The 12271-nt window shown below is 44.0% G+C and overlaps 1 protein-coding gene across 1 annotated transcript in view; it reads right to left on the bottom strand.

The window, feature by feature from the left end:
• The window catches only part of AR (androgen receptor), a 194866-nt gene extending 192402 nt beyond the window's left edge, over positions 1-2464 (bottom strand). The window contains exon 1 of the mRNA XM_047764936.1: positions 636-2464. Within this exon, the coding sequence (XP_047620892.1) occupies positions 636-2191 (1556 nt within the window). The 5' untranslated portion in view covers positions 2192-2464. The remainder of the gene's footprint in view (positions 1-635) is intronic.
• Between the last annotated feature and the right edge of the window lie 9807 nt (positions 2465-12271).

Here is a 12271-nt window from a genome sequence, read left to right as displayed (position 1 = left end):
CCAACCCTGGGACAAATCCTCAGTTGTCTGCAAAGAGACTTCACCCTTTCTTTACACAGCAGCCCTCAGAACCCAGAGACCACCTTCTTCCCATAATCCTGAACTCCATTTCATCTCTTTGGAGGAGGCGGGTTGAGAAAAGCTTGGGCCAGTCATTTTGCCTCTAATCCTCCAAGACCAGCCACAGGCCAGGGGAAAACCCTAACAGACCTTAAGAGGAGAAAGTGCCCATATTTCTTGTTCAGATTCTCAGAATTGGAGGAAGGGAGAAGAAAAAGTAGTGGCGGGCTTAAGGGTTTTGTTTCTGAAGGTGATTTAAATTTGGAGCCCTGGGGGACACAGAGTACCCAGTATCAGGGCAGATTTTAGGAGGCTGGGGGTGGGAGGTTGTCAAGGAATCTGGAAGGGCTAGCACCATCTCCCTGGGCTGGCAGTGGTGGGGAATGGGGCACACAGTGGGAGTTCAGAGCTCAAAAGTAGAATCTTTGGTAGGCCAGGGGTCCAGGGAAGGCTCCAGTTTTAGGGTGGGTCTTTTCATGGAACACTATTGAGGTGGCCCAGTAACAGTGTGTTCACCCTGGGGAGGAGAGGACTGACTCTAGGCTTAAAGACATTTCCAGGATTAGAAAACTTACCGCATGTCCCCATAAGGTCCAGAATAGCTCTCCATCCAGGGGCCCATCTCGCTTTTGACACAACTGGGACTTGGATAGGGCACTCTGCTCACCACGCCGCCAGGATACCAGATATCGGGTATCGCCAAGTCGCCTTCTTGGCCAGCCAGCCCCTGAGGTGGCCGAGTGTAGCCGTATGGTGCTACAGCCCCTGCCTCGCCTGCGCTGCCTCCCCCACCTCCGCCACAGGGCCCATACAACTGGCTTTCTTCGGCTGTGAAGAGAGTGTGCCAGGAAGAGGAGGAGGTGGCTGAGGGTGAGCCTGAGCCCGGTCCTGAGGCACCCCCGCCGTGCAGGCTTGCCAGGTCCCCATAGCGGCATTGCGCCGCCGCGGCCGCCCAGGCACTGCCATAGTCCAGTGGGTTCTCCAGCTTGATTCGAGCATGAGGATGGGGAGGCGGCGGAGGGGGCGGCGGCCCGGCCAGGGCTAGAGGAAAGTTGTAGTAGTCGCGACTCGGATAGGCTGCTACATCGTCCAGTGCTCCAGACTTGTAAAGAGACAGGGCGGATGGCAGCTCAAGTGTTCCAGAGCCTCCTGCTTCGCCGCCGCTAGAGCAGCCCAAGCTCTCACTGTCCAGCCCTTTGGTGTAACCTGCCTTGAAAGGGGAATACTCAGCAGTCTCTTCGTTGCTTTTGCCCGGACCATCATCCAGCAGAGAACCTTTGCATTCGGCCAACGGGGCGCAAGGAGTGGGACGCACAGATGGTGGACCTGTCAGGAGTGGGGCGTACATGCAATCCCCCCGAAGCTGTTCTCCAGGACTGAGATGCTCCAATGCCTCCACACCCAATCCCATGGACACCGACACTGCCTTACACAACTCCTTGGCGCTGTCCGAGATGGTCGAACTGCCCCCTAGGTAACTGTCCTTGGAGGAGATGGGAGCCCCAGTGGCCTCCCTCGCTCTCCCGCTGCTGTTGCCTTCGGATACTGCCTCCTGCTGCTGCTGCTGCTGTTGCTGCTGCTGCTGCTGAAGAAGTTGCATGGTGCCGGCTTCGCTCAAGATGTCTTTAAGATCGGTGGAGCAGCTGCTTAAGCCCGGGAAAGTGGGGCCCAGCAGGGACAGCGTGGATGGGGCAGCTGAGTCATCCTCGTCCGGAGGTGCCGGCGGCTGCTGTTGCAGCCCCTTGCTGGCGGCCGAAGCAGCTCCCTGCTTTGGGGTGCAGCCGCTCTCCGGGTGGCACTCAGGGGCTGATTGCTGTTGTGAAGGCTGCTGTTTCTCGTCCAGGGCCAGGTAGCCTGTGGGGCCTCTGCTCTGGACTTGGGGAGAGCCATCCTCACTCGGCTGCTGCTGCTGCTGCTGCTGCTGCTGCCGCCGGGGACTGGTCTCCTGCTGCTGCAGCTGCTGCTGCTGCAAACGGGCGCCGGGAGGTGCTGCGCTCGCGGCCTCAGGGTGTCGGGGACCTGGGTTCTGGATCACTTCGCGTACACTTTGGAACAGGTTCTGGAAAGCACCTCGAAAGGTCTTGGAAGGCGGCCGGGGGTAGACCCTCCCCAGCCCTAACTGCACCTCCATCCTTGAGCTTGGCAGAATCTTCCACCTAATTTATCCTGTCTCCGCGTCTGTTGCTGAGAAGAGTTCAACAGGCTACGATGCGTAGTCTCTGCAGCCCACCTGCGGGAAGCTCCTGGGAAGGAAACTTGCAGGAATAACCACTCCAAAGCGTCCTGACAGCCTCAAAGTCTCCTGCAGAGGAAACACCCTCTAGACACGATCTTCCCTGGTAGGTTCACAATATGTTCCTGAATACTTGGAGGATAGATTCAAAAGATGCTCAAATCTTGAAGGGGTAAATTAAAAAAAAAGAAAAGAAAAAGAAAGAAAGACAGAAGGAAAAAGGAAAGGAAAGGAAAGGAAAGGAAAGGAAAGGAAAGGAAAGGAAAGGAAAGGAAAGGAAAAAAAAAGGAAAACCTTCCGCCTTCTGAATGCAGTGTCCGCTGAAGCAGGTGCAAATAGAAACCAGGTTATTTTCTTTGTGTTTTGCTCTAGGTTTTTCTGTTGTGGCTGTGTTGGTTGTTTGTTTTTTCCTTTTTTGGGGGGGAGGGGGACTTGGGGAGCTACTGAAGTCCTGACTGCCTTTTCATCGTCTGATCTCTTGCCCCACAAACTCCTGGGAGGGGGTAGCGGCGTGCAGGGGTAAATGGAGAGGGAGTGAGAGGAACCTGGGGGCCTGCCTTGCGTATTGCCTAATCAGCCAGATTCGGCTGCAGTGCTGAAGACGCTCCCCGGTTTCCTGGTTCCCCAGAGCCCTCTTTGCAACGTGCAGCTAGCTCGCCCGATCGAAGCCAAAGGGAGTCACCTCGCTGCAAACTCGCGCTGGCCGCGCTCGGCTGACTGGAGTGGGGAGGGGAGGGTGAGGGGGCTGAGAGGAGCTGGCGGAGGCAGCGGCCGGCGAGAGACCCTGAAGGGGGGGCAGGGTGGAGGGGAGGAGGACAAAGCCAGCCGTCAGTCCTACCGGCACTTTCCTTGCTTCCTCCGAGTCTCTAGCAGCTTTTAGAAACTTCACCGAAGAGAAAAGGGCAGCTCCGGGGCGGCGGCTTCGAAGACGCCGCTCTCCTAGAGGCGTTGGCTGTCGCCAGAGACGGCTGGGGTGGACGCGGTGCGTCCCTTGGGCTCTTTTCCCTCACTGAAGCAGCTGCCTCGGTCTCCTCTGCCTCCAGGCTTGCTCCGGACCCTCCGACTCTCGCAGCAAGCTGGCTCCCCGGGATCTCGGAGGGGGCGCTGGGAGGTGGAAAGCAAATGCAACAGTTTGCGAGTCGGGTCCCGCCCCCGCCGGGCCGGCCTCCTTGCCTTCCCACCTCCTTTTTCCCTCCCCTCCCCTTTCCTTTTCTCCCTTCCCCTCCCCTTTCCTTTTCTCCCCTCCCCTCGTGGCTTGCTAACGCCTGGTGGCTTTGTAGAAACAAGTGCTGGCGCAGCGTGGGTGAGGGCAGGAGAGGATTGTTCTAGTTCAGGACGACCCCAGCTCCCTGACTGCCGCCTGATTTCCTGGACCAGGTTTTAGGCTTCAGGGCTGAAGCTTTAACCTGTAGCTTTATTTTGAGGACAGGACTGCTAAACTCTTGAAAGCCGGCATTTGCCAGATTTGGTTCTGAAGTCCAATCTCAAAACAGACCCTGTGCGCCTGTGGGAAGTGATGGGGAGAGTGGTAAAGGGCGATAGAAGATAGAGGAAAGAGGAGATCTTCTTTAAAGAGGGTCTATGTTCACGGCATGTACACTGAAGTGGAAGGCTGGAAGAGTCGCCTACAAAATATGGCCAAGGAACAAGCTATGGCCAAGCCAGCCTGTACTTGTTGAAACCTTTCAGATTTCTCCACAGGGGTAGATTGGGCCTCATGGCACGGTGCCAATTGCTCTAGGAACCCTCTGCCTGGAACCAAAGGTAATCTCTACCCCCTTCTCTTCCCCTTTTCCTGTCTGAAATTGCCTCTAACCACACATTTTTCTTCACCCATCCAGAGGTACAAAGGCAAAATCACTCAGAACAGCAGGAAAACACGTAAACGCCAGAAACACTTGTCGTGTACAAGGGACATCGATTTTGTCCAGGGTTTTGTAGCCATTTGCTTATAGGCAGGCACTTGCTTTTGTAAGTTGGCCTTTGCATGTTTTAGGCTCACAAACTGCACTGTTCAAGGAATGGAACCTACATAGGATTGCTTTTTTTCCTCTTGGTGGACAGCCAGGAGTAGAAGATGATGTGGGCTGTTGCAATTATTTCTTTGTAGAGGAGGTCTCCTCTTCCCTGTGTAAAGATGGAGAGGCATGTGGGAATGGAAGAGTAGAGGAAACGAAAGGGTAGATTTATGGGGAAGGAGGTTTCCCTTTGTGTCAGCAGGGGCCCTGGGCCTCCATAGCTTTTAAATTCCTTAGAATTCTGGATCTGGGGAGGGTCTCTCTTGTCCCAGAAGACTACTGGAGGTTTTCCACCTGGGCTTCTGCTTTTTACAGGTTTCTTCAGAGTCTTATTTTGTTCACAGCCAAGCATCATGGGAATTTATTTAGCATAACCAAAGGAAGTAACAATATTAAAGACAGGGAAGAGTGCACACCATCTGCTCTATTTTCCAGATGACAACGAAGCAAGAAAATAATTTGTTCTACATTCCACTTTAGTAGAACTAAAACTAGTCTTCCATCTCATTGCTATTTTAGCTAGACTGATCAATGTCATGCGCATTTGGAAAAGGGCTACAAATGAACCTTCCAGAATTCAAAGACCTGGGGAGCTTTTCACCTGAGGATGTGAAAAATTATCTTGTGGGATTTTAATGCCTTTACCCCAGATATACTCCTTTTGTTGGTAAAGAATCTCACAACTTACTCATTATGGTAAGAAACAGTCTTATTCATAGAGATGTCAAACTGTAAAAGGGCTAATTTTCAATTCCCTATTGTAATGGAAAACAGGAATATGTAATTGAAATGCACAGATACTTTGAAAACTTTATTTAAGTAGTCATCACAACCTTTAGTTCCACCAAAGCTTTTAACAAGGTTTGCCCAAAGGGAATTCAGTTGGGCTGGCAGGAAAATAGAATGGGAGTAACATAGGTCTTAAAGCCAGAAGTTTTTCTACAGACTGGTGATGAATCTCTTCCTCTCCCTCAACTTTAGGTTCTTGCTCTGTGAAATGGGGAAGGAGGAGGTAGAGGTTGGACCTGACAGTCTTTCAAACAACTAATAATTTAGAGTGCTGTGACTGACTTGAGTTTTTTTCTTATCTACACTCCATAGAGAGTGGGTTAGGAGGAGGTTGTTGGTGACAGTGAAAAATCCAATGGACAGATGTGAGGAGGGTAGTTATAAGCAAAGAAGCCTGAAAAAAAAAATAAAATGCCCATTGAAAAAATGGCAGCCTGACAGATATTCAAATCCAGGTGTGAAGAATTCCAAAATTCATGTTGCTAGCGCATCACCCAAAATTGTCTTCACAGTTTTCTTACTAGAAACTGTGGCCAAGGAGTTCCCATCGTGGCATGGTGGAAACGAATCCAACTAGGAACCATGAGGTTGTGGGTTCGATCCCTGGCCTTGCTCAGTGGGGTAAGGATCCGGTGTTGTTGTGAGCTGTGGTGTTGCAGACTCAGCTTGGATCTGGCATTGCTGTGGCTCTGGCATAGGCTGGTGGCTACAGCTCCGATTAGACCCTTAGCCTGGGAGCCTCTATATGCCGCAGGTGCAGCCCTAAAAAGACAAAAAAAAAAATTGTGGCCAAGAGTACATATTTCCAGAAGTTTGATGTGATAATTAATGAGTTCATGTATGTGGAACAACTATACTAACAGGAAAACATTGTACAAATCTGAAGGATCACCTTGTAATGCTTTACGTTTAAAGGCAGTGTTATCAACATTTATGTCATTGTTGGGAAAGACCAGTGTGAACATAATAGGAGTATATACTCTATTTTGAATTTTGAGCTCTGATCTCCCACCCCAAATCTTATTTTTCTCCCCTTGCTTTAAAGATCAAGAGACACTGATGAAAACTATTATGTAAATTATGTTTGTCCCATCTTTCTTTTTCTTTGTCTTCTTTTCAATTTTTAGCAACCAAGTAGATAACCAGCAGTGTCCTCTTAGGACATTCAAAGTTGAGGGTAAGTTTTTGCCACGGGCTTCCTCTGCAATTTGAAGGGTGCTTTGTTAATGGAATTGCCCCTAATTATTTGCTCTTGGAAGCCAGAATGAGCTGACCTTTGGAAAATGATGGACATTCTCCAAGTCCTGTGGGTTTTACTTCCCAGATATCTCACAAGTCTCTCTACTTCATCTCTGCTACTGACGACCTAGTTCAAAGCACTGCCCTCTCTTATCTGGACCACTGTAAATGGTCTCCCTGCTTCCACTCTTACTTTCCTAGAGTCAGTTCTTCATTGAGCAACTAGAGGTAATTTTTAAAATTAAAACTTAATTTTTAGAGCAGTTTAATAAGTTCACAACAAAACTGAGAGGATGGCACAGAGATCCCATATACTCCCTGTCTCTACACTTACATAACCTCCTCCATTATCAAAATCCCCACCACGGAGGTGAATTATTTGTAACAGTTGGTGAACCTACAGTGATACATCATAATCATCCAAAGTCACTCCCTCTTGATGTTGTACATCTATGGGTTTTGGACAAATTATAATGACATGTATCTATCGTTATGGTATCATACAGAGATTTTTCACTGCTCCAAAAGTCCACTGTGCTCCACATATTCATCCCCCACCCTATCCCTCTGATCTGTCTCCATAGTTTCACCTTTTCCATAATGCCATATAGTTGGAATCATACCATATGTACTGTATACAATATGTAGCCTTTCAGACCGGCTTCTTTCACTTAGTAACGTGCATGTTTATTCATGTCTTTTCATGGCTTGATATCTCATTTCTTTTTAGTACTGAATAATATCCCGTGTCTATAGGTACCACAATTTATTTATCCACTCATCTACTGAAGGACATCTTGGTTGTTTTTAAGTTTTGGCAATTATGAATAAAGCTGCTATAAACATCATGTGCAGGTTTTTGTGTAAATATAAGTTTTCAACTTTTTTTGGGTAAATACCAAGGAGCATGATTGCTCGATAGTATAGCAAGAATGTATTTGGTTTTGCAAGAAACCATCAGATTCTCTTCCAAGGTATCTGTACCATTTTGCATTACCACGGACAAAGAATGAGAGTTCGTGTTGTTACACATCCTTTCCAGCATTTGCTGTTGCTAGGGTTCCAATGTTAGTCATTCTGGTAGTAGTATCTTATTGCTATTTAAGTATGCATTTCCCTCATAGAATATGATATGGAACATCTTTTCATATATTTATTTCCCATCTGAATATCTTTTTTGGTGAGATGTCTGTCAAGATCTTTGTCCTATTTTTCATCTGTTTGTTTTCTTACTTTTGAGTTTTAAGAGTTCCTTGTATATTTTGTTTTTTTTTGTTGTTGTTGTTTTGTTTTGTTTTGTTTTGTTTTGGCTTTTTGCCTTTTCTAGGGCCGCTCCTGTGGCATATGGAGGTTCCCAGGCTAGTGGTCTAATCGGAGCTGTAGCTGCCAGCCTACGCCAGAGCCACAGCAATGCCAGATCCGAGCTGCGTCTGTGACCTACACCACAGCTCACCGCAACGCCGGATCCTTAACCCACTGAGAAAGGCCAGGGATCAAACCTGCAACTTCATGCTTCCTAGTTGTATTCATTAACCACTGAGCCATGACGGGAACTCCCTTTGTAGATTTTGGATAATAGTCTTTTTTTTTTTCTCACATGATAAATAAATTTATTTTTTATCGCCATAAAAAAAGAACAATATAGTCTTTTATTGATGTGTTTTTTACAAATACTTTCTCCCAGTCTGTAGCTTGTTTTCTCATTCTTTTAACATTGTTTTCCAAGAACAGTAGTTTTGATTTTAATAAAGTCCAGTTTATCAATTCTTTTCTTTGGTGTTGTATCTAAAAAGGCATCACCACACCCATGGTCTTCTAGGTTTTCTCCTATGTTATCTTCTAAGGGTTTTATAGTTTTGTATTTTACACTTAGGTATGATCCATTTTGAGTTAATTTCTCCCATCCCCATACTCCCTTTCTGGCAATCAATGATTTGATTTTTTGTCACTATAGATTAATTTTCATTTTCCAAAATTTATTTCAATGAAATAACCATCTTTTTTGGGTCTGGCATCTATCACAGATGTGATATCATCACATATCATCCAAGCTTATATGTGTATCAGTAGTTTGTTCGTCCTTTTGCTAAATATTATCCCATTTATGAATGTACTGTAGTTTGTGTATCCATTAGCTTGCTGATGGAATTTGAATTCTTTACAATTTTTGGCTCTAACAAATAAAGCTATTATAAACACACATACATACATCTTTTTAAGGACATAGGCTTTCATTTCCCTAGACTATATATTTTTTAGTCATGAAATGAGTGGGTCACAGAGTAGGTGTATATTTATTATGAACTGCCAAGCAGTTTTCCGTAGAGGTTCTATCATTTTATATTCCCACCAGCATTTCCTCTATATCCCCACCAACACTTGGTATGGTCATTTTATTTATTTATTTATTTATTTATTTATTTATTTATTTATTTATTTATTTATTTTTAGGGCTGCACACATGGCATATGGAGGTTCCTAGGCTAGGGGTCGAATCAGAGATGTATTTGCAGGCCTACAACACAGCCACAGCAACTCAGGATCGGAGCCGCATCTGCACCCTACACCAAAGCTCACAGCAACATTGGATCCTTAACCCGCTGAGGGAGGCCAGGGATTGAAACTGTGTCTTCATGTATACTAGTGAGTTCGTTAACCACTGAGCCATGCCGGGAACTCCTGGTCAGTCATTTTAAAGCTAGCATTCTAGTTTGGAGTGTAGGCATTTCTCACTTAATTTGCACTTCTCCAATTATTAATGATATAGAGCATTGTTCATGTGCTTATTTTCCATTTGTGTATTTTCTTTGATTAATACTGATCAATATTTTTGCCAGTTTTTAAATTGGGCTGCTTGTATTTTATGGAATTTTTAGTTATGTATGTATTTTATGTTCAAGTTTCTTACCAGAAATATGACTCACTTATTTTCTCTTAGTTTGTAGTTTGTCTTCATTATCTTATAGTTCTTTTAAAGAACACAAAATTTTAACTCTGATGAAGTCCAGTTTATCAATTTGTTTATTTATGGATTCCGCTTTTATTGTCAAATTTAAGACATCTTTTTCTAACCCAAAATTGCAAATTGTGTTTTTTAAAGCCGACATTTTTTTTCTAGAAGTGGTATAGTTTTCAGTTTTAAATTTAGATATATGACCCATTTTGAGTTAATTTTTGTATATGGATATTCAGTCCTTTGGTAAACAGATGTACTTCTGTTTTAGCACCATTTGTTGAAAAGACTATCCTTTCTCCTTTAGACTTGTATTAATAACCAATTGTCAATATGCTTTTGTGTAGAGGGTTTTTTTAAGTGAATCTGATCATATCATTCACCCACTTAAGTTCTATCTCTGGCTTCCCATTGCTCTTAGTATAAATGTCCAAATCCTTAACCAGACTCTACATGATCCCACCTCTCTGATTTTATTTCATACCACTTTTGATCCTGCTTTCTGTGCTCTGCTCACACTGGCCTTTGTTCAGAATTCCACAGATGTCCCATCATCCTTTATGCCTTTTCATATATACTGTTCCCCATACCTGAAATGCTGGCTTACCATTTGTCCTCCTTGAATAGAGCACTTCCAGAAAGACTTCTTGGACCTCCTAGGCTAGTTCAGTTTCCCCACTCACTCACCTCTTAATGAGTTTTAACAGTACCCAGTATTTCTTCTTTGGAGGATTTCTCACAAATGCAATTATATTTATTGTGTGTTTAGTACTTTTAATACTTATTTTTCTCACTGAACTGTAAATTTGTTTCTTGAGAGTACAGACCATGTTAGTTTTCTTATCATTGAATCCTTAGGACTCAGTGTGGTGTGGCACATGGTCAGTGCTTAATACATATCTGTTGAATAAATGGATATGTTCTATTTCCACAGAGTTAAAATTCTATTTCCAAACTGAGAGTTTGGCTTTGGAGGTTTGCAGAGACTTTTGTGGTTTCAACATGCTTAGGCATGCAGTAAACCTTTCCTCCACTTACAAGTAGAGAATCTCTTCAATTCATGCATTGAACAGGTATTTACTAAGCACTTACTGTTTGCCAGGCTCTGTGCTAGGTATTAGGAATTCATTGTTGAGTAAGATATTGTGGACTCTGTCTTTGAGGAGCCTATTCACAGTCTAAGAGTGAAAATCATTTAAATAACTACATTTGAGTGTGGCTAGAAATAAGGAGTGGGGGGGGGGTTATGAATAAACCCTCAGAGTTTTTACAACTCCTGATTTGTGGATGTTTGCTATTTCCTCCAATTAGAGGGTTATAAAAGACTACTCTCTTATCCCATATTTTCTTCCTTCTCCCTAAATGTTGGAGCCTCCATCTTATCATTCCCCACAACTGAAGTTCTAACTTCTCCCCTAACCACCTTCTTCCAGCCTGTCTTCAGCAGAATCAGAATAAGAAGGTTCTTTCTGAAAAGGTAACTCTGATAGCATTTCTTCTCTTCTCTATAGCCTTCAATTTCCTCTACTAGGGGTTTCAAACCCAAATGCTTCCTAAATAACAAAGTGAGTGAAGAGAACCTGGCATTAGAGAGAGAGAAAAGGTTGTGGTGGTACAGGCTGCGGCCAACTAGAGAACAGATGCCCCCATCTAAAGGAGGCAGCCACCACTCAGGTCCAACTGGTTGTTGCCAGGCAAGAATGAAGCCTGAGTATTCCAGATGTTCCATTATTTTTAAGAACAGCATTCAGAGTTTAATGTGAAATCTCCTCAATTTTTTTTTAAAGTGGGCAGCTAATTCAATTGGTTTAAAAACATCATGCAGGCCAACTCTTTTCAGGCCAAAAAAAACATGTCTTTGGATAAAAATTAGTTTGTGGGCTGCCAGTCTGCAACCTCTGGCCTGCAGGTTCAAGTCCAAGTTTCATAGCTTAGCCTTTAAAGTTTATCACAAGCCCAAATTTCTCTCTGCAGCCCCTTCTTTCATCTCATTCTCCTGACAACCACCCACCTCTTTAGCCATATCAGACTTCCTGGGCTCCCTCTGAAAATATCCAATATTCTCGGGCCAGCCTACCTTTGGATAATTCTGTTCACTTTTACAGAAATATTACTCATTCCTTTCCTTCATGACCAAATTAAACTTAATTTTCAAAATATAGCCCCAACTGAGTTTTCTGGGAAATGTTTAGGGATTTATCAATTATAAGTAATTTATATACTTTTTATTCTTATCTCTTTTAAAACACTTGTCACAGATTGATATGTTATATATGTTTATATATATGTTATAAAATATTCCTCCTCCACCAGGCAGTATTCCACACCCTGTGCATTACCATTCATTCCTTTTTTTCATCTTTTGAAAAAAATGTGTAAAACTCCTACTGTGTGCCAGGCACTCTATTAGACACTAAGATTAAGAGCTCTAGATGTTCCACTTGATGAAAATATAGGTATGAAGTGTTAAATGCAAGCAGGATACAAAAGTAATTTGAAAAATAGAGATTTGTCCACACCTCTGCTATTTGACTGCTAATAAGGATAATTCAGTGGGAATCGAATGGCATTACAGGACGTTGATAATCACTTTTGTATAAGAAACCAAGTCAGTAGAATTTACCTCTATTTTTTGGAGGCAGAAACTAAGGCTTAGAAATGTATTTTTTTTTCTTTTTTTTATTTCCCCAATACATTTTTTTCCTACTGTACAGCATGGTGACCCAGTTACTCATACATGTATACATTCTTTTTTCTCACATTATCGACAGATGATTGGGTTAGGAAGATGTAGTATATATGCACAATGGAATACTACTCAGCCATGAAAAAGAACAAATAATGCCATTTGCAGCAACATGGATGGAACTGGAGACTCTCATACTGCATGATGTACGTCAGAAAGAGAAAGATAAATACCATATGATATCACATATCTGGAATCTAATATACAGCACAAATGAACCTTCCCACAGAAAA

The sequence above is a fragment of the Phacochoerus africanus genome, chromosome X, assembly GCF_016906955.1.
Source record: "Phacochoerus africanus isolate WHEZ1 chromosome X, ROS_Pafr_v1, whole genome shotgun sequence".
Taxonomy (NCBI): domain Eukaryota; kingdom Metazoa; phylum Chordata; class Mammalia; order Artiodactyla; family Suidae; genus Phacochoerus; species Phacochoerus africanus.
The sequence above is the reverse complement of the archived record's forward strand: the minus strand, read 5'-3'. Positions and strand labels throughout refer to the sequence as shown.